The sequence below is a fragment of the Scleropages formosus genome, chromosome 1 (assembly GCF_900964775.1).
Source record: "Scleropages formosus chromosome 1, fSclFor1.1, whole genome shotgun sequence".
In the NCBI taxonomy this organism is placed as follows: Eukaryota; Metazoa; Chordata; class Actinopteri; order Osteoglossiformes; family Osteoglossidae; genus Scleropages; species Scleropages formosus.
The window spans coordinates 8,471,156-8,491,942 of NC_041806.1; the positions used below are offsets into that span (position 1 = coordinate 8,471,156).

Consider the following 20,787-nt stretch of genomic DNA (forward strand, 5'->3'; position numbering starts at 1 on the left):
GAAATTGTCCTGCTGGCACCTCATTTTCGGCTGGCCACTACCTGCAGTGGCTTCATCTGCTACACTCCTACTTATTTACCTTGCACATGCTAGAAAGCTGCAATGCTGGATCACAAGTATAGACTCATCTTTTATAACCCTGCCTGGGGCTCTGCCTTAAGCTCCTAAATCACATTCCTGCACCTGGAACCTGCATGGAACTAGAACCACCTTGTTCCACCATTTGTTCCAACCAAAGATCGAGCCTTTGTCATCATGTAAATTCATTTGTCCCAAAAGTGTCATTTTCCTCACTGACAGTAATCTAGGAAAGGTGCGCTATACTATACATGAGTCCAAGAGGAGACTTTATCATTAACTTCTGATGAACTAAATAAAGAACATATCAATATTAGTTTTTATCACAAAGATGGACTATGAATAATACTTCAGTGCTGTGGCTGTTGATAAGACATTTTTTCATAGAACATAATTTTTAGTTGATACTTATTACCACTAATATGAAATGTCAAAGAATACACTTTGTGTATTTGACACAATGCATCATTTTCTAAAACTATCTGTACGAGATGCTACATAAGTTTCCGTGAAACAAAAATTCGGTAGTGTTTTTTTTCCCTGATTTTCCTTTCTAAATGTTATAGTCATATAGCAATACATCGAGATTATGAAGGAATCATAAAAGTCTTCATAACCAGCATGTTACTGTGTTCAGGTGTTTTGTTTCTTCAGCGTGTGTCATCGCGCGGTTGGTAGATCACAGCTCTCCAAGGAGGTGTGATTGTACAAAGAGAAACATGTTTCTTCTGCTCAGTAAGTCCTTTCCTGCAGGCTGCAGTGGGGTACCCAAGCTCAGCATGGGCAAAGGAATGTATTTTTATTTTACAGGAGCTGTCGTCAATGCAAGCCCTTCAGGGACGACAATAGCATTCATTAGTCCAACATTTACTGTATTATTATGTTTTCTGACGCAGTGTTTATTTTGATCACTGGCAATATCAGACCTGCGGTGTATGTTTTCATGCGAGTAGGTCTCCGGGACGAGGACAATGGCAGCAAGGGATCAGATGCACTCCTGCTCTTCTTCTCTAGAGGATATCAGAAATGATCCAATTGATTCTGGAGGAAATTGGTCTGTGGATACAAAGCACTTCATCATTACTCAACAAAAAAGTATTGACCAAACAATGCCGAGAGCTCTCTTTCCATCTCTGTCTTATGACTCAATGTCACCCCCCCCACCAAATGCACACACCCACCAAGTCCCTAAAAGCTGATTTTTACACCACCATAGGATTTCCATAATCGCTTTATCCATGCGATTTGATCTGCCTCTCATACAGAAAGGAAGACATTACCCCCAATCTGAACCGTCACAGATTTGCCAGACTGAGGGTGCTGCTGTGGGCTGATAAGGGCTGAAGAAAGGTTTGGCAGAATTGGAGCAGTCAGGAGCAGAGGAGTGGTAAACCGCCAAGTAAGACGGTCCTGATTACGTTTTGGCAATTGGTTATTTTTCTGAAAGGTCGTTTTGGTTGGGTCATATTTTAGAAAATCCAGAAATTTATTTTGGGGGAAATAGTCCATTTAAATTCAGTGGACTCATTAGTATACTGCATAGAGAGTGTGTGTGTGTAATCAATGCCCTTATAATGAACATACATCAAAATCTTCTTCTCAGACTTTGTTACCAATTCACTGAATGTTAATTTGGTTTGTACAGGTCTACCTGACAGTTATTTGATGTGCATATCCTGTCACATGTCATTGCGGCTTAATACCAACGTCATACTGCAGTATCCCAGAAATTCAGTGCTTACAGTGTAAAAACATTGCGCTAAATTAAAGTTAAAAATCCTCAATGTAGCACAAAAACCTGCACAATGTCAAAGCAGTATTCTCTTCTTGAAAAAAAAAAAAAAAATCCCTGAGTGTAGATTGCTATAGGGACAGGCAGACTAGTGGAATGTTAATTTCGAAAAAGACATTCCACACAGCTTGATGTCCAGGGGGTTCCCTCACAAAATGTTTAGTTCTGATTTTTGAAACTGCTGACAGCTTGCAAGTATAAAGAACCACGTGGAAAGTGCTAGTGTAGACATAGGTTTGGGATTAAGACCTGATTATGGTTTTATGTTGTTTCTATCTTAGATCACTTGGGCTTCCTTAATACTCGAAGATTTCTGTCGGTGAGTAAGAGACATTGGAATGACTACTGCCATTTCACCCCACAATATGTTAAGTATTCAATATGATGTGCAGAAGAAAGATAACACTTAAAACCAATTAGCAAAAGCAGAGACCAATTCGACTGGGAAATCTTCAAGACTTTATATCTCAGCATAACTCAGTGTATATCCTTCCGTCAGATAAAATCCTCTAGCAGTAAAGTTTTGCGATGCTAACGGCCGGGGGTCACGCAGAGGTTGAAATTTATTGCTGGGTGATGGGCAGAGACGTAAGGGAACCTGCAGGCTGGGTGCAGCATGGAGCAAAACCTGCCCAGTGAGGCCTCTTCTCCGAGAACTATTCCTCGTTGTGCATGCGGTCATGCCCAAGGTTGGGTCTGAGGAATACTGGTCTCTGGAAGGTCCTGACGTGGCCTCACTGATTTGCTCCAGGTCGGACCTGAGGAATGGCGGCGGCTGACTGCCTTTCTCATGCTTCCGTTTCAGCAGAAGGTGAAACCGCAGGCCTGGGCTCCTCTCCGAGACTAAATGCTAATTGACTGATGTCTTTCATTATTTAACAAAAAGACGTGATAGATTGTTATCCGCTTTGTGTTTTATGTTCGCAACATCTGTCCAGAGAGGTGTGCAGTGAGGCGTTGGACACGGGTGCTGCTGCCTGTCTGGAGAGCCCGGTGGGAGAGCCGGGGCCTCGCCGAAGGGATACCACCGCCAAGCAGACGTGCGCAGCCGCTGGCAGGTGGTGAAGAGCATACCTCGACTCCAACTGCAACGGGCACTGTCATTACACATCAAGTAAAAACCAAAATGAGGACATTTAAATAATTAAGACTCCGACATTTTTTTGGGATAATCACGGACTTAATTAAAACGAGTTGCACCAGATGGGAAGCAGATTGTGTTATGGAAAAGAGCCAAGTTAGCCGTAAACACGGCCCCGCTGATCATAACGTGTACGGTAACTAATATGCGCACGTGCACGTATACGCACGCATGCACGCGCGCTCTCGGACACGCCGACACACGATACGCGAGCAAGCTGCGCTGCAGCCAGACTGCGCGAGTTCGGTGATGTTAGTTGTGTTCCAGGTCACATCATGTTCCTTGTGAGCTGCCATCACACATTCCCATCAGCCCCTTGTCGGGTGATTAAAAACCTTCCTCCATTAGTTATTTATTCACTGCATTAGCCGTGGCCCCTGCAAGGAAGCGTGTGCACATTGCAAATAATGTTTGGGAGGGTTGCGCTGCCATTGGTCCAGGGCCCGGCGGTGCCGGCCAATCGGGGCTCACCCTCAGCCGCACTCTGTTGGAACATCCTGACGACACAGTTAAGTGCCACTCGCAGGACCTTTTAAAGTTGTTTAATATGTAATTGCTTATGGTGCTCGCTAAATAGCTTCCGCATGAGGTCTTTCGTAGCGGAGCGAGCCGTGCCGCGCTGTCCGGCAACGACCGAGTTAGCGCTTAACCGCGCTTAACAACGCTGCAAAGCAACGAGCGCCTCCAAACTTCTTCCTTTCCTAAAGCGGCCGTGTTATTTTTTTCCGGGACCTGGGCGGTTAAATAACAGGCTCCCTCTCCAGCCGAGGCCTCTCTGCCTTTACCGCAAATGAGCAGTGCTCAATCTGCTGAGGTCACCGGGACGCACGTGGTTCATTCTGGTGTGCGGTAAAGCTTTCAGGAGCTCGTCCCATTAGCTTACGGTAGGGGTGGAAGCTCCCGCCCTTAAACGCCACATGGCCTCTTTTTCCCTCCAGGCACTTCCATCACCACAATACGCCCCGGTTCGACTTTACCTTCTCCATGGGCTGTGGATATTTGTATTCGACATATAATTTAATTTCTTATGTATTACTTTCTCCCCTATATTTGCATTTTTAATGTAGAGAGACGTGCCGTTTGCTTAAGGACACGTTTACTTTTAGAATGACGCGGTTTAAGAAGCCAAGGTGGAAGCACGCGTTTCTCCCATTATGTTTGAAAAGAAGACGCTCGCTCATATACGGAACAGCGAGCCCATGACAAGTAAACGAACACGAGGGAAGGATGTCGGCACAGAGGGGCTGCTGACAAAGCCCACCAGCTGGGGAGGAAGCGAGGGGGTCTTAGTGGCGGAGCAGCCTGCCCTCTGCTGGCCCGGAACGGCAGTAGCAAGAGTGGCTCCGTTTGCCCTTCGTTAAGAACACCGCAAGTTCCTGGAAGGAGCCTCGGCACCAAAAGCGGCGGTTCCGCATCAGAAGTTCTTTTCCATCGTTTGCCGAGATGAATTAAGTGGCTGCTTTGTGGATTTACAGCCGGTCTCGCAGCTGTTAACGACGTCCGTGTGCCGAGCTTTACGACGGCGTCTCTAAGACAGACGATACATAAGAAAACTAAAAGGGGCCCTGCTTACGTTGGATGTTACCGCATGGTAATTTCAAAAGAGAAAGTTGAAAATCACGCGGTTCCAGAGTGCTCGCATTATTTTACGAGTTGGCTTTTATGAGCTTTATAGAAGTATTTTATTTGTTGGGGCAACTGAGTTAGAAACAGTTGAAACTAATTAAGTTGATTTCATCAGTACGATAGGCTCCACATCTTTTTTCATTAACAATACATATTGGAAGGTTTGCATTTCATCCATTTCAGTTTAATGGCGTGAACTGTTGCTGTTGGTTTAAATTTTAATTTTCATTTAAATTTTCACCATGTGCACCTGTGAATCAACACACAAATTATGCGTTTAAAGCATATTCAGACCAAGGGACCCCCGTCACCTTATAAAAGCCTTCGGATGCAATCCAAGAGATTTATTAGAGGCATTCACATCAAAAAACAACCATTTTACACGACTCCACAATGACTGTTTGTGTGGAAAAAGAACGCCGTTCTCACAAGATGTTTGTTTGCTGTTTCCGTGTTTGGAAAAGTATAAGCCGTGAATCAAATTCATTCAAAGTAACTTGCAAATCCCTACAATGTCCATACATCTGCAGTATAAGGTCACATAACGTCACAGAATAAATCTAACAGCGTATTAACTCAGCTTAGAAAGAATAATTCAGCAAAATCCAAATAAAAATATAAACTAATAAGAAGTAGGATAATCATTTTCTAATTTATTTATTTATTAAACTATAAATCGTCATAATACTTGCCTATACACTGTCAATTTAATGTCTGAATTTGGGCATGTGTAAAAGATCATGTAAAAAAGAATAATTAAGAATTATCATAGCAATTTATATAATGGGAAAAGAATCCAATAACAATTATCCATCATAGTTTATTTAATGATGATGAGTATTGAGTTTTTCATATTTTGGCTGATTATTTTTCCTTAAAGAAGAATTAAAGCAGCCTTGCAGAAAATACATATCTATCATAATTTCTGCTGCAACTTGATGTTAGAGCACTCATTATTGATCAGGAATCAGGAGTCCGATCATCGGGTCTGATGACAAAAGCGGAATCTCAACACCAGTGTGTGTCTTGTTGGGATGACAGAAGGTCACAGTGTTTGTTTGATTGATGTCAATGGATGTCATGTATGATGTCATTTGGAAAGGCACCAGTACAACGGCACATTTACTTTACTAGTTTCACATATATGCTAAACTTTTCGACTCGACAACTTTACGAAAGCTAGCTATAAGTCCAGGATACTGAATGTCCACAGTGCTTGCGTAATCGTTTCAGAAATGACATTTAAGACACGACGTCCATTTAGACAATATAATTAACTTGCATGCAATGAATCACAGGGCCTCTTGAAGTTGTCATTCCATCCTTTGCCAGTAGCTCAGTTGGGACGCGTTCTTTCTGCAAGATAAAGCTGTGTTTAGTATCCTGGCATTGTCTGACACCCGGTCTTCTGCCGTCTGGACTCGGGAGACTCACCACCTCAGGTGGAGCTCGCCTCCGCCTCGTCCTCTGCCTCCGCTGCCAGTGCCTTCTTGATGAGGTGGCGCACAACCACGGTAGCATTGAACGCTCTCTGCAACAGTGGAGCTCATAGTGGGTGACTAGCAACATACGACATGTGATCAAAAAAATATGATGAATCTCCGTATTTAAAAATATTGCGGAAAATGATTGTGGAAATCATTTGCCGTCAACGCTTAGAATCGATCTATTGTGGCCGTTTGGATCTCTGGAAGTGACTCTAAATGGGTTCTTTTCATTGTCATTTTAGCTTTGGGAACAGTCAGAAGTCACAGGGTGTGAAATCGGGTGAGTGTGTGGTGTGTGAGCAACCTGTAATATTTTCAGTGCACAAAGATGCAAAGCATGAACTTCCAAAAACCTTCACCACAACTCACCCAGGGAACAGACTGAGTTTAAAATTAACAGGCTGCTTTAGACAGGTAGTAGGCATTATATCGGCCAATTGAATATTCTCCTTGTGCGTTGCGTAGTGTGTGGCGGGTGTATTGACCGTATCTTTTAATGACACTTTACAAAGAGAGTGGTGACCTCTATCCATCAGGGAACATGCAGCCAAACTTTGACTAAGGCTGGGATGCTGTGGGACCCAGCAACAATCCCCTGCAGCACCATGGCACTGAAACTTGTGGTCTCATATATGAATTACTTAAGTTGTCCTTCCCAAAAACTGTCTGAAGGACAGGTGTATATGGTTTATGGTGTACAGGTGGGTACTCAGAAAAGGGCTGTCAGTTCAATGTGCCGCATGCACTTTGACCTAATGTATTCAATAATTACATTTACTATAGAGCACCACATCCATTTAGATAATTTAATTAGTTTGCAACGAATTGCTGGACCTATACCTTGCGCCTGACTTGTAACTGGTGTCTATTTCTCATCCAGCCTTGAGAGACCACTCTCACCTTCCATTGATTCTTGGCAAAGTTCTTCTGGATCTGTTCACTGACTGAGCCATGGATGTTCTTCTCCAGCGCTCCTCCGCCTGATATCCTGTCAGAATAGCATTTCGCAGCCCTTACAGTTAGGACACTCACTACACCCCACCCTACGCCCCCCCCAGAGGACAGCAAATGCTGGAGGAGAGAAATGATGGCGCAAATATGAAGTGTGGCCTTGCTTCTTTACTCTCAGGAGAAGTACACTGAAAGCTCCTATGAAAATCCAGGATCTGCACACTCTCAGAGGTAAGACTGAGTATAGCAAAGCTCTCACTGGGTTAAAAAGCACGGAACTTAAAGACTGGTATTCTAGGTCCAGATTAATTTGATGAAGAAAACCCGCAAAATGTGTCCTGTGTCAATTGTTGCCGTGTAAATAAATGATAAATCATCACATTTTGTGGCGACAGAAATCCAAAAAATGCAGCCCAGGAATGTTTGCAAATACTGTACAATTAAAACAGATGAATCACGTGCAAAAGAAAATCTGACAGATATACCTAAAATGGTTCCAAAAATCTGGAGTATCAGATATAACATAAGGACAGACCCACAGTAAGTCTACAGGAGAGTCTGTACACACACTGTAATTGATATTGTAATAGATACACTGAGCGTTTTTGCATCAATATTAATTCATGCAATGAGTTTGCAATGCATTCCCAAGCTACCATTCCATGTTAAATGGAAATGATGTACTATCATTGACTATTTGTTTGTAAAAGATTACACCGTAATGCCAAAAGGCTGTATATTGGAAGATACTGATATGCTTGTCTACAGCAGTGGACAAATACTGTAAGCGGTTTATTATGAGGGGGTCGCGGTGGCGCAGCAGCTTTGGCCGTGGCCTGCTCTCCGGTAGACCTGGGGTTTGAGTCCCGCTTGGGGTGCCTTGTGGCGGACTGGCGTCCCATCCTGGGTGTGTCCCCTGCCCCTCTAGCCCTGCGCCCTGTGTTGCCGGGTTAGGCTCCGGTTCGCTGTGACCCCGCTTGGGACAAGGGGCTTCAGCCAATGTGTGTTTGTTTATTATGAGCCATACTGGCATTATTCCGGAAGAAATTACTGAAACAGTACATTAGGTACAAGCAGGTCATCATTTGTACAGAGGTCTGCATTTGTTAGTCTGCTGCCTTGCTGTTGATCACTGTAACTGTGAAAAATAAAACCTTGTATATAATCAAATACAGTCCTAACATAAATGTAAGCATTTCAGCAGGAATGGAATAAGTTGGACTTATTCTTCATGTTCGTCTTATTCCATAGACTCCATGTGGTTCATATTCTCCATATTAGCCTCTTTATTGTAACAAATTATTTTCAGATGGTTTCCAGTGGCACAATGTGTAGCGAGAGAAATATTACAGCAAAGTAGATAAATAAAAACAAACAAGCAACAAATAAATAAACAGCCTGTAAAATACAGTGCACAATTTGGTACACCTGCCTTTTGAACTGGGAAAGTTTTAACATATGGCACTTCTTACCTGGCAGCGCCCACAAATCTTATATGTGAGAAAAAAAGCCTTCCCCACAGTATGGTAAAAGTCTCGGAGGGGGAGTATAAATTACTTACCATGAGTGTTGCAATGCCTGTTCACAGTCAAACCTTTTCTCTGGATCTTTTTGCAGTAGGTGTGATATGAAGTCCTTGGCTGAACATCACACACAGACACAAAACAGGAGAAGAAAGCAAATTAAAAAAACCCCTTCAAGGATATATGACAAGGAGGTGTGGAGGCTGAAATTATTGTTAGAGTTTATGAATCCTATTTAGAACCGCTTAATTAAGAATTCATATTTAGCTGGCTCACATCTGTATACTATGCTACAGCTTAACATTTTGTTTACGCTTAGGTTTCGTTTGAAGGAAAGGAACATGGAGAAGATGGAAAGGAACCGCTACACCCCAGCCAGACCCCTTCGCTCATCTACTTCTGTTTGCTTGGTGGTTCCGTGCATGAGAGGTAAAGCACGGAGGTTCTCAGTTCTGGCTGCGTTGTGGTGGAATGACCTCCCCTTCTCACTCAGAACTGCAGAAACTCTGTCTACATTTAAGAAGGGTCTGAAAACTCATCTTTTCCAGACTCTCTTCGCCCATGATCTCTTAAGTTCATGTATGGTGTAAATGTTCATGCACCGTAACTTCATGACCATCCCCAGATAAGCCTTTATACAGCCAGTACTCTGGCTGTGTGTGTGATTCTTTGTGTATCTTATTAGGAAAAAAAAATTGGTAGGAGGTTATCAGGATTCATCTATTCTGCATTTTATGCACCTACTCAAGCGATGAACATTGGTGCATCAAGTGGAAAGTAACAAACTAGGTTTACTTAAGAGTCACATGTCTGCAGCCATGTCTCTTTCTCTTAATATAATAAATAAATTGTATTTTTTGCTGAGATGTAGATCACTTTGGAGAAAAGCATCTGCTAAATGAATAAATGTAAATGAAAAGGGAAGAACTAAGAAATTCCATTATTATGAAGAGCAAAGAGGGAGGCACCAGATTCTGAGATGTCATCCCAATAAGGTGGATCAAACTCATATTGAGCCTTTATGATCTGCCGGTAGAGCTGTGTGTCGTTCTCATCGTAGAATGGAGGATAACCGCATAACCTGGAAAGACAAGAGAAGAATCATAGAGTGGAACACTCCTCCTCAAACACACACAGAAAATATACACCTAGTAAACTTACAGAATGTAGGAGATCACACCCAGAGCCCAAAGGTCCACTTTTTTGTCGTATGTTTTCTGCTGTAGAAGCTCTGGTGCTGAACAAAAGCACAGGCAAGAAGGAGAAAGGGAGGCAAGATTTACCAGCATCCAGTACTTCACAGACGGAACGCTGGGGCTCCTTAGGTGTCCTTACCAGCATAGGCAGGAGTTCCACAAGTAGTGGAGAACACCCCTTGTTCCTCCATCTTTGACAAGCCAAAGTCACTGATGACAATCTTCGAATCTTCGAATGGAGTCTCATATAGCAGGTTCTCAGGCTGAAAGGAGGTCCACCGGTAGATAGTTTAATGAATCATCTGGCAATGTTGGAAAAATGTGAGCCCGATCATTAGCAACGTACTGATGCTGCAATGTGATTACGACAGAAGAGCGCCACTGAACACAAACAAAGCAGTTTGCCCAAACAGCATTAATCGTGTGTGCCTCGAATGCCAGGCATTAATGCACCATTGTCTGCTTTCGGTCTGCTATATCGGCTTTCTCCTCTGCAAACGCCATTGATGCTCACTGGCATCAGCGTTCATCAGTGTCCGGTAGGAGGCACAGGAAACAGATGAGCAGAATCACTCTCTCGCTCTCTCACATGGCAGCTACACCGCATCGCAAGTTCACAGAGGCCTTATGGCAGACCCTATGCAGACCATGCTCTGATCTCTCAAAACTCCCTCTTCTCCTCCCTTCTTGCCTAATTGGATGTGGCAACACAAGAGAGCGGGCTGTACCTTCAGGTCCCGGTGCACGATGCCCAGCTGGTGGAGGTATTTGACGGCCCCCAGCACCTGGCGGATCACACGGCTGGCATCTTTCTCCGTGTAGCTGCCCCTCTCCACAATCCGCTCCAGCAGCTCTCCTCCGGTGGCCCTGCCGCATCAACATGGGAGTCAATCTTCCCCAGCAGCATGCTCGGGACCCCATCCGGGAGCTCTGTGAAATAACTAACTGCTGGTTATTTCATCGGCAAGTTACCCAAAAGAGGTACTTCACAAGCCCAATCAAGACTGACTTCACAAAAATGATCAAGTTTTATGACCAGCTTTTGTGGATTGATGTCAATGTTGTTTCACAGCAGATACATTACGGTGAGACTCCGTTTATCTTTTTTCGATTGCTTGTACCAGTGCCTTTGCTATCCACTCACAGTGTCATCACCAAGTAGAGCTTCGCTGGAGTGTCAAAGGTGTCAACCAAAGAGACGATATTCTCATGGTCAATTCTGTAAAAAAAAGGGGAGAACAGCAATAATAAGCACACTGTCTGGGTGCAAAAGCATAAAAGAAGTGACACTTCTGCTAATTCCATCAGCATTCGCATGCAAATATTCCGCAAAATCTTCACTGCAGACAATCAAGGCTGCATTTATATCCTGCTTAACAATGTCATAGTCAGGAATTTACTTAAAATCTACATATTGATTCTGTTTCTTTCAACAAGAGTTGTAAATGATACATTTCTATAACCGCTGCTGAAAAATCAAACTGGTGGCATGGCATGGCAAGAAAAGAGGTGTACTGTAGGGCAAAGGCACTGACTTGCGCAGCACAGCAATCTCGTTCTCCAGCATGGCCTCTCTGCCCCGCAGTGCCGTCTTGTGGATACACTTGACTGCTACAAGCCTTTTGGAGCGCCGGTGCTGAGCCAAGTGCACCTCGGAAAATGACCCCCTGAAAGACACGTTCAGGACATCAGTCGTCAAAGTCGCCCACGTTTAGAAACAGCACTTGATGCAGCAGCTGTATAATGTTGGCTGTGTGGGAGTTCTGGCTTGTATTTCAGCAAGTTTAGTATGAACTCTATTAGGGTCATTTAGTACATTAACATTGTCTTCACCTCATGTACTCAGATTGTAACAGCAGCAATTTGAGATATGCAAGTGATGTTAAAAAAAAATTGAGAAAAATAAAATATAGGAGTAATTGTACAAACTTGGACTTTATGTTACATAGTTAAAATTTTTCAAAAAATAGAAACCTAGTTTTTATTTGTTTTTAATGCTATTTTCTTCACTGTTCTATTTTTATTTTTTTTTTAATTTCTCTACTTAAGTAAAAATTGCCCACGTTCTATTTGCCATCATAAGCTAAGGCCAAAACGCATGCAAATGGAACAGTGGGCGAAGGGGAGTCGGAGGAGTACAGCATCTCGAAGCTATGCAGGGCCAATATCGTTCAGTTTAGTTTTTATTTATAATAGCCATATTTGAGGCTTTTACAGAAACCGTACAGCAAATAGTGCACAGGTAATTCTTGCACAACACCTATTTGTGTGCCATAAATTTGCTCACATGTGATTGGTAAATAGGGGCTCCCGTATCCTTTGCATTTTTTGCTGTTCTTTTCGTGCCAAAAAACAAGAACATAAATGAGAGTAAAGTGCCACCAAAGCTACTGGTGGTAAAAATGTCTGCTGGTGAGCATAGGAGAAAAATCTGATATGAAGTGCTGCAAATGACATACAGTGCCCTCCACTAATATTGGCACCCTTGGTAAATATGAGAAAAGAAGTGCCACACATATTTAACAAAGATTTTTTTTGTTGGATAAACCTGTGTTGTGTTTGCAATTGTTTGATATCCATGAGAGAAGAGAATTTTTGTGAATTTTTTGAGCAAAGGATCAAAACGTTAAACAATAAAGACAATTTTTCACAGCTTTCTTTGCTCATGTTTACCAGGGGTGCCAATATTAGTAGAGAGCGCTGTAGAGGAGCTGATAGCAAAGAAGTTTGGGTTGATGCCTGGGTTCCCAAAGGTTATAGGTTCAGTTCCTGTCTTTAGCTGCAATGTCTTTGATCTATGTGTTTACCCTGAAAGTTACTCCACTGAAATTACCCAGCTGTATAAATTGATAACAAATTGTAGTTGAACACTCTACATTGCTTTGGAGAAAAGTGTCAGCTAAATGAATAATTGTAAAAGAAAGAACATGTAAAATTGCTCCTGCAACTTGCTTAAAACAGTCAACGCATTGTGTACAACGAGAGACAATGCTGGGAAAATAGAAGTTATTTAGCTACAGCAACTGTGAATCTGACATTAGAAGAAGGCATAAGGAAGTAGAAATGGGATGTTTGTTTAGTGAGAGGTATTGATTGAAAGGTAAAGTTCTACAGTGACTTTATTAAATGTCTATTTCTTGGGAAATTTATGTTTTTTTAACCACTCGAGTGTTTTTATTAGGATTGTTATTGTTTCTGTTAGTGCTTCTGTTTCAAAGGTTTTGAAAACCGTTTGAACCTTCCGAATGGTCTGCTCCTAGCCCCATTTTTATCATTAGCGCTGTGATTTTAGTGTGCAATTTTGTGTAAGGAGAAGGTTTTCAAGAGCACATATTGCATTATAGCTGAACTACAGGGATTATTATGCTTTTTGATTGCAAATGAAAGCAACCAGATGCCAACAGATGTTTAAGTGATGAATTGATCACTTTCTCATGGCCAGAATCATTTTATCTCAGTTGCAAATGAGACACACACACACACACACACACACACACACACACACTTTCTGAACCACTTGTCCCATACGGGGTCGCGGGGAACCGGAGCCTAACCCGGCAACTCAGGGCGTAAGACCGGAGGGGGAGGGGACACACCCAGGACGGGACGCCAGTCCGTCGCAAGGCACCCCAAGCAGGACTCGAACCCCAGACCCACCAGAGAGCAGGACTGCGGTCCAACCCACTGCACCACCACGCCCCCCCCCCAAATGAGACACAGATTTGGTAATTAAGGTGAAAAAGTTTTTAATATGTTGTACCCACACTGTCCTCTATTGCACTCAAATTCTCTCCTTTCTCCACTGTTTCATTTTCCTACGGCACCTGATATGTGGGATGAACATGGCACTACCTTGTGTGAATAAAGCAGAACACAACAAACTCATTAAGAGGTTGTAGTTATTATTTTTTCAGTCATTTTAAAGGAGACAGTTTAAATATTTCCTCAAGTTAGTACACATAATAAAATAAACTGCCCTCCCTTCCAGTGTTTCCTGTCTCATGCCAAAGGTTTCCAGGATAGAGGAACACAAAGAAATAAATGAAAGTCTTAGAGAAAATTTTCAAATGATGTTCTGATGTTTCTAATGGAATCTTACTCATGAATAAACTGAGGCATTAAGCTATACTATTAAGCATTTTTTTAACTGGAATATAGTCATTAGATTTACAGATAATTGGAGTTGTGAAGAATCTGCCAGTCTCAACTGTATTTGCAAACATGCAGTAGGTGCCAGCATACATGTAATGTTTCATGCATTTGCAGTTTTTAAAACAGTTTAAAATATTCTACAATATACTATTAAAATAGTTTACGTACAGTGCACATAAATATTTCACATTTTTCAAAATCACCACGGGAATGAACAACACAATTTTTTTCACTGACAAATGATTCAGTTTAAAATATTACAGACTCACTGCCCAAGCTTCTCCTTGAACTCGTAGACTGCTGAAATATCCTCATTCTTCTTCCCAGATTCTTTAACTGGCATCATTATCTACCACAGACAAGCACACAGACCATTACTGTGATTTACTTGAACTGTAAACTGGCTTTGTAGCACTGCAGACATAATAAATTCTTCCGTCAACATGTAAATCGCAAAAGGAACTTTTCTCGTTCATTAAAAGTTTGATGTTTTCTACGTCATTTGTTAATCCATAATGTTTACGCAGCCTTAGATGCTTTCGTTCACTAAACGTTTAATATCAAAGAAATTTCTGGCTCCTTTTCTACAGTGATTGATGGTGGCATAATTTTTATCTAAAGAATAAATATGATACAATTGTTTCCAGTCTTGTCTAAATGCAAAGAAGGAAAATGCTTCACATCTGCATCCGCACAAGTTCCTAGCTGAGTGTAGCGTATAGCAGCTCTTTTGGACGAGAGGTTTGTCCAAAAGTGAATCTGAGTTGCGTAGAGGAAGTTCCGCTGTTTGTGTTTATCCTGTACAGAGAATTCAGCCTTCTTACAGAAGGTTGACAGTGCACTTGAGTACCGAACCTGTGACCACAGCAGTGTTCATTTGTGTATAGTGTAATAGCCATTGGCCTTGAAGAGTCTGCCCATCATTACATAGTTATGGATGCGCTATGGAGGGAAGGACTGCAAAGGGAAGAAAGTTAAGTGACTGTTCCATCAGATGAAATTCATCAATGATGCAATGGAGGAGTGAGTCTGCTGTGCTGGTTAACAGGAAGCGATATGGTGCATAAAATCGCCCTGGCGCTGACCACCTTATATCGCTCCTGTCAGCTTGGACCGGCACCACAGACAGCTCCTCTTAACCTCGCAATGCTCTACACAGCAGAAACCCCCTCTCCCTGCCTTCTCCAGGAAAAAAGATGTGACAGTGAACCTCAGGTTCTGTCCAGCCCATTGACTTAGAAGGGAGAAGCAATACAAATCTGCACTGGGTACCTATCCAAGGAGGAGAGAAGACATAGTTTCCGGGAAGGACAGTGCTTCTACTGCGGGCCATCAGATCGTGCCAAAGTCTCCTGCCCTTCAAGACACCCCTGTGGCCCCACAGTGGCACATTTAGTTGTGCCTTTTCTAGCAATGCTTTCCAGTTGCTGCATTCAGTGAAAATGTCATGGTGCGGTCATATAAAAGAGATCCAAGACTTTGTACACTCTGGGACTGCAGGCAATTTTCAAATCACAGTGGTTGTGTCTTGGTGATGTGTTCTAATTTTTGTTTTGGTAATGTAACAATTACTGGGGCTTTTGGTGAAATTGTGTCCTTTTAAAATTAGTACCTGCGATATCAATGTAATTAAAAATAATGTAATTAAAAGTAAAAGGAATTCACCTTGCTCAGGTGCTCTTAAACGGAAGGTGAATATTCTCAACAACATATGGATGGATTAGGACTTTTTACCTTTATTACCCTTAGCCTTATTAATCAGTAATAATGTGTTGTTGCTGTGGTCTCTTCTCTTTACTCCTCTTCGCTCCAGTCAGAGCAGAGGGCCTTCACTGCATGTCTCCATCTCTGTCCTGGGCTGCCTGCTTTGTATCTCCCCAGGACATCTTGAAGATGGAGCGTTTATGGGGTCATAAATGGAGTTTTTGCAGTGTTGGTTTCTGTAGCGATCAAATTTTTACGAGGTGGGGTTGCTAGCCCCATGCCCAACCCTCCACTTTTTGCAACCAGGTTTGGGACCATCTTTGGTGGAGTTACCGCTGTGGTCTGAAAATTAATATTTTTGTGTTAAAACAGTACATGCATTACTCAAGGGATGAAATTTCTTTTGATACCAGTCACCGACTTTGTGGCCCCAGTCCAGCGGGTGAATGGACGACATCAGGGCAGCCCAAGTCCAAAATCCACGGCTATTGACAAGGTCATGGATAAGGAGTATGTCTCACCATCAATGTGGTCTCAGTTGCTACACTGGGTCCACGATTCACCTGAGTATGAATAAAGCATTGAGGTTGGTGCACAAGAAGTTTTGATGGCCTACAGTGAAAAATGATATGAGAAAAATCATCCTGATCAGCACTATTTGCATTCAAGCCTTGGTCCCTTGACAGCTGCCTGACAGGATACCACAGCCCTCACTTGCTCATAATCCTCCCTGGTCTCACATTTCTTTTCATTTCATTGCGGTCTTGGCCAAGTCAGAGGGGTACACTGTCTTCCTCTTGGCAATTTAAAGATTTTCCAAACGTTGTCATATGATGCCACCGAGAGTTTAATCCACTTCCTTGAAAAGCAGAAACTTTGTTTCAGCAGGTGTTTCAATTCTGTGAGACTCCAGATGACATAGTGTCTGACTCAGGACCACCTTGAGGGTTTGAAAGGCCTTGTGTTTTCTCCTGGTGATGTCCATCTGTTTGAACTCTGGCTACCATCCTCAGATGCTGGAGCATCTCTATTAAATCAAACGGTATGTCTGTAGTTGTTGCGCACCGAATTAGTGGAAGTGGAGTTGGTACATACCTTGGGCTGAGAATGTCAAGAACTCCCTTGTTCACTTGTTTACTCGTGACCTCATTCCATTGTGTTTTAGGCTGGTTTATCACTGTATTCATCAGCCATTTCTCTTCCTGCAGTTTGTAGAATACAGTGACTTGCCAGCTGTGAACAACTAGTACAAGTGAGGCTCTCCAGAATTTGGTCCATGTCCAGTTACAAAGAGCAGCTACTAGAGGCATCAAACAATGTTATATCAACTGACTCAGAGGATTTGGCTGTCTACCTGGGGCATTAAATTCTGTCTCCTATTGAAAAAGCTGAGGTCCAGATATATAGGTTCCTTTAAGACACTGAAGAGACTCAATCCAGTTACTTACTGCCTACAGTTACAGCCCCAGTACAGAATATGCCCAAGTCTATGCTTCACTGCTGGAACCATATAGTATCTGTTTTAAAGGATCAGTGCATTGAATATCCACCTCTGCCCATTTGACACTGATAGTACTTCTACTTACTCCATCAAGGCTATATAGGATTCTAAAATGTTGTGTTGGTACGATGTATTATTTGGTGGATTGGAAGAGGTCTGATGGGCCTGAGGAGTAATCCTGGGTACCTGCATGTGATATTCTGGACTTTGCTCTCATTGAGGAGCTCCACTGGATGCACCATCCTGCTCTTCCCACAAGGGAACACCCACCTGTTTTGTTGGCAATGACGAGTGGGAGCTGTTCCTAAAGGGGGTTGGGTACTGTCATGACCCCTAGGAGCAATATCCAAAGAAGCCACCAGAGGCCTTCACATGGAACAACCGAGTAGAACGTCACATACCTGGTCCAAATTGTTCATGAAAATAATTGGTAAATCATTCAGTCAAGCAGGCCTTTAAAAGTGAAAGAGTCACCAGCAGGACTTTGGAATCTAAACTAGTACACACCGCTGTGCCTGTATGTTAGAGGTGTTTTCCTCAGTGTTTTCAGCTCCTGCATTCATACCTCTTGTTACGAGTCCCCATTCCATATGTGTGACTGTGCATCACCTGTCTAAGGTGCACTTTCCATGTCACCCTGTTTCCTCTGAGCTCGCAAGCCTCAACATCTCCAAGTCCTCAAGTCATTGCATCTTCAAGTCTGTTTCCATGGCTCTTATCAACCATTGCACATTGAACTTCTAAATAAGACTCGGCACTTCAGTTCATCACGACATGTCTCCCTGTGATCCTGACAGTATATATGTATACCTACATATTTTACCTTATTAGTTAAAACTATTTAAGCGGGTAACATTTCAGAACATTAGAAAGCATAGTAGTTTGTCAACATATTTATTTTCACTCAAGCGGATTTTGAGGATTATTTTCAGTATTTTTCCTAAGTAACAGTACTTTTAATTGGTTATTCTAACTACCCACCTCTGATTTTTTGTTAATATTATGTAATTATCTACAATAGTATAAAGAGATCACTGTGTATTTTTGCATGTGATGTTTGTAACACACCTATTTATTATCTTGGTGGTTATCATGAACAAATTGCAGGTTACATTTGCTGTAACATAACATGATGGTGCTAGTAGGATCAGCAATGTTCACCTCGAATGCAGAGCCCACTGTATTGCAACTAATGAACTCAGAGTAGCTCCCCTGTGCATCCCTGTTGTAATGACAGCTTGCGTGGCAGGTAATGTGCATGTCGTCAGCTGCTGGTCACCCGTGTCGCCTTGCAAACTTGGAGAAAAGTCCGGGCCTGTTTGTGCTGTCATCAGCGCTCATGGTCCGTTCCAACATGGCTGGATAAATTGTGTGTGTGTATCCCAGATGCCCTACCAGCGTGTTCAGCCAATGAGAAATTCTACTTTGATCAGGATCATTTGTTGGACTTAGTAAGGGTTCCCCAGACAGGGGGTTATTGCTGGAAAAATCATTCATCTACACAACTGTAACATTTTATGTTTAAAGTCTTGCTGACACCCTCACCTTACTTCCCAGTTTCCCATCAGTAGTTATTCCTAACAGTGGCTCTATGGTATGAATTGTCCAGACAATGTCCACACAATCTCCTGTGAAGAGCATCCAGGCAGTGTTGTCAAACAAAACCTGCTCGTTAAATCACACGAAACAGTTAACCATGTGCTGCCGTGTCTTTCAAAATCATTGCCCCCCATGACACATAAAAACCCAAAGATTTACCTGTTTGATCAGTGCTGTGCAGAAAAGGCTTGCTGGCTCCCAGTGCGCTGTCGCAATGCTCCTCTCCTCCGTTGCCACTCCCTTCTCTCACTGCCTCTCTCCCTTTGCCTCACTACCCACCTTCGCGATGGCTCTTCTTTAACTGAAAGACCACATTCTTCACCAGCGCCGACCTTGTCCACCCACACACATACAAAAAGGAAGCTAACTTTTTAAAGAGAGAGTGATGATGAGGGGGGCGGCGGAGAGGGAAGGAGAGCTATGCTTAGAGACTCGTCCTTGCTATGACTGCCAGGGGCCATGGAAATTTGGAGACGGGTATGTCCATGCCACAGAGCATTAGCCAGGCTGTAAAACTGTGTGGTATTCCAGCATTTGGGAACTCATTCTCTGGTAAATCAGCATTTGATTGATGATTTACTTGCCAAGTACAATTTGTCAGAGTCAAGTAAGCTTACAAAGCATCACAAATGCATGCACATAATGTATCCTTGCATCTGGAAATGCTTTCATCTGGAAAGCTACCCATGAACACGCAAATGGTGAAGTTCAGGGAAAGTATCAACATTTATCTCATCATTTAATTATCAAATGTTTTGTTCCCACTATTAGCATTTTATTAGTATTGTTGGTTACTGCCTTTCAGTTTGAATTAGTATCTCCCAGTTAACCTGAGAGACTGAGCAATTTGAACTTGCTGTACCTTTGCGGCATAGTCTGTTCAGCTTTTCAGTCAGAACACTCCCAAGGGCACCAGATGCCTGCTGTGATGTGTTTACAACGTCAAGTCTCTCTTCTGTACAATATCAGCGCTCCTACCTTTATTCTCCTTGTAAGGATACAGGGTCATCTCTTCTAAGAAGCCCTTTATCCGGCCCCCGTCTGGCACAAAGAGTCCAAACAACCGAATCCCTGAATTGTTGCTCACACTAGAGTGTTTAGTTCCACAAATTCCTTCCACATCTGCTGGCCTGAAAACGTGATTTGCTTTCAAAACGAGACCAACTGCATTTATCACAGAGCCAGAGGCCACATGTTATTGTACTTTTGTCTGGAATGAATATGGTGATCCAAGAAGAACCAAACCATTCCTGCGTTTGCACGTCATTTGTTGCAATGACCATTTATGTCATATTGAATGTAATGTAATAAAGCACTGGCGTTGCATGGCGTGGCATGTTCAGCTGGTGCCCACTGTGTGGCTGGTCTGGGGTTTGAGCCCTGCTTGGGGTGCCTTGCAAAGGACTGGCATCCCGTCCCGGGTGTCCCCCCTCCCCCTCCCCCTCCAGCCATGTGCCGTGTTGCTGGGTTAGGTTCCGGCTCACCGCGACCCCCACTTGGGATAGGTGGTTTCAGACTGTGTGTGTGTGTGTGGATTGGCAGCCCATCCAGGGTGCGACCCCCCCGAAGCAATGCCGTCCAGCGATTCTGATATATGCTCTCCACAGTAACAATGAAGGCAACTGAATGAGTTACTGAGACTTTTAAAAATGGAAGTTTTTATAAAGTGAATTCAGTTATGACAGCTTTTTCAATCAGTTTTGATGCTGTTGAGTAATTTGGAGTTTGGCACATATTTTTAGGGTGGACTTAAGAGTGGATGGAGAATTGTCCTTTTGTTTTTAAAGGGAAGAGTGCCTCACTTGCCTTGTTTAGAGTAACGACAATGGCGAGAATACTGGATTCATTATGTGTGAAGTGTGTTATTTTAACATTTTGGTGTCATCAGTAATTGTACTGAGACAATTATTTACTTAAAGCGTAACAAGTAAGAGGAGTCTCTCAAGCTCATGCATGGTGTAAATGTCCATGCACCGTTAACTTTATGATCATGCCCAGATAAGCCTTTACACAGCCGCTACACCTATATTCTATGTA

General features: G+C 42.8%; 1 protein-coding gene across 1 annotated transcript; it reads right to left on the reverse strand.

Moving 5' to 3' along the window:
* Window positions 1-5,543: 5,543 nt before the first annotated feature.
* On the reverse strand, window positions 5,544-18,953 carry pnck (pregnancy up-regulated nonubiquitous CaM kinase). The gene is made up of 12 exons (XM_029254271.1): window positions 18,910-18,953; window positions 14,216-14,295; window positions 11,330-11,461; window positions 10,939-11,013; window positions 10,523-10,661; window positions 9,934-10,057; window positions 9,760-9,835; window positions 9,567-9,679; window positions 8,637-8,715; window positions 7,025-7,112; window positions 6,072-6,168; window positions 5,544-5,993 (listed from the first exon to the last, which is right to left on the reverse strand). The coding sequence occupies exons 2-11, from the start codon at window positions 14,290-14,292 to the stop codon at window positions 6,076-6,078; spliced, it is 996 nt and encodes a 331-aa protein (XP_029110104.1). The 5' UTR covers window positions 14,293-14,295; window positions 18,910-18,953; the 3' UTR covers window positions 5,544-5,993; window positions 6,072-6,075.
* Window positions 18,954-20,787: the final 1,834 nt, after the last annotated feature.

Bases quoted from the DNA above. Each gene is read 5' to 3' on its own strand.
- pnck (XM_029254271.1), bottom strand. From the start codon at position 14,292: ATGATGCCAGTTAAAGAATCTGGGAAGAAGAATGAGGATATTTCAGCA. The intron at 8,716-9,566 runs GTGCCTCCCTCT...TGTGATGTTCAG, and splicing joins GGATGACATCTCAGAATCTG to CCAAGGACTTCATATCACAC. The intron at 7,113-8,636 runs GTAAGTAATTTA...CTATTCTGACAG, and splicing joins CAGGCATTGCAACACTCATG to GATATCAGGCGGAGGAGCGC.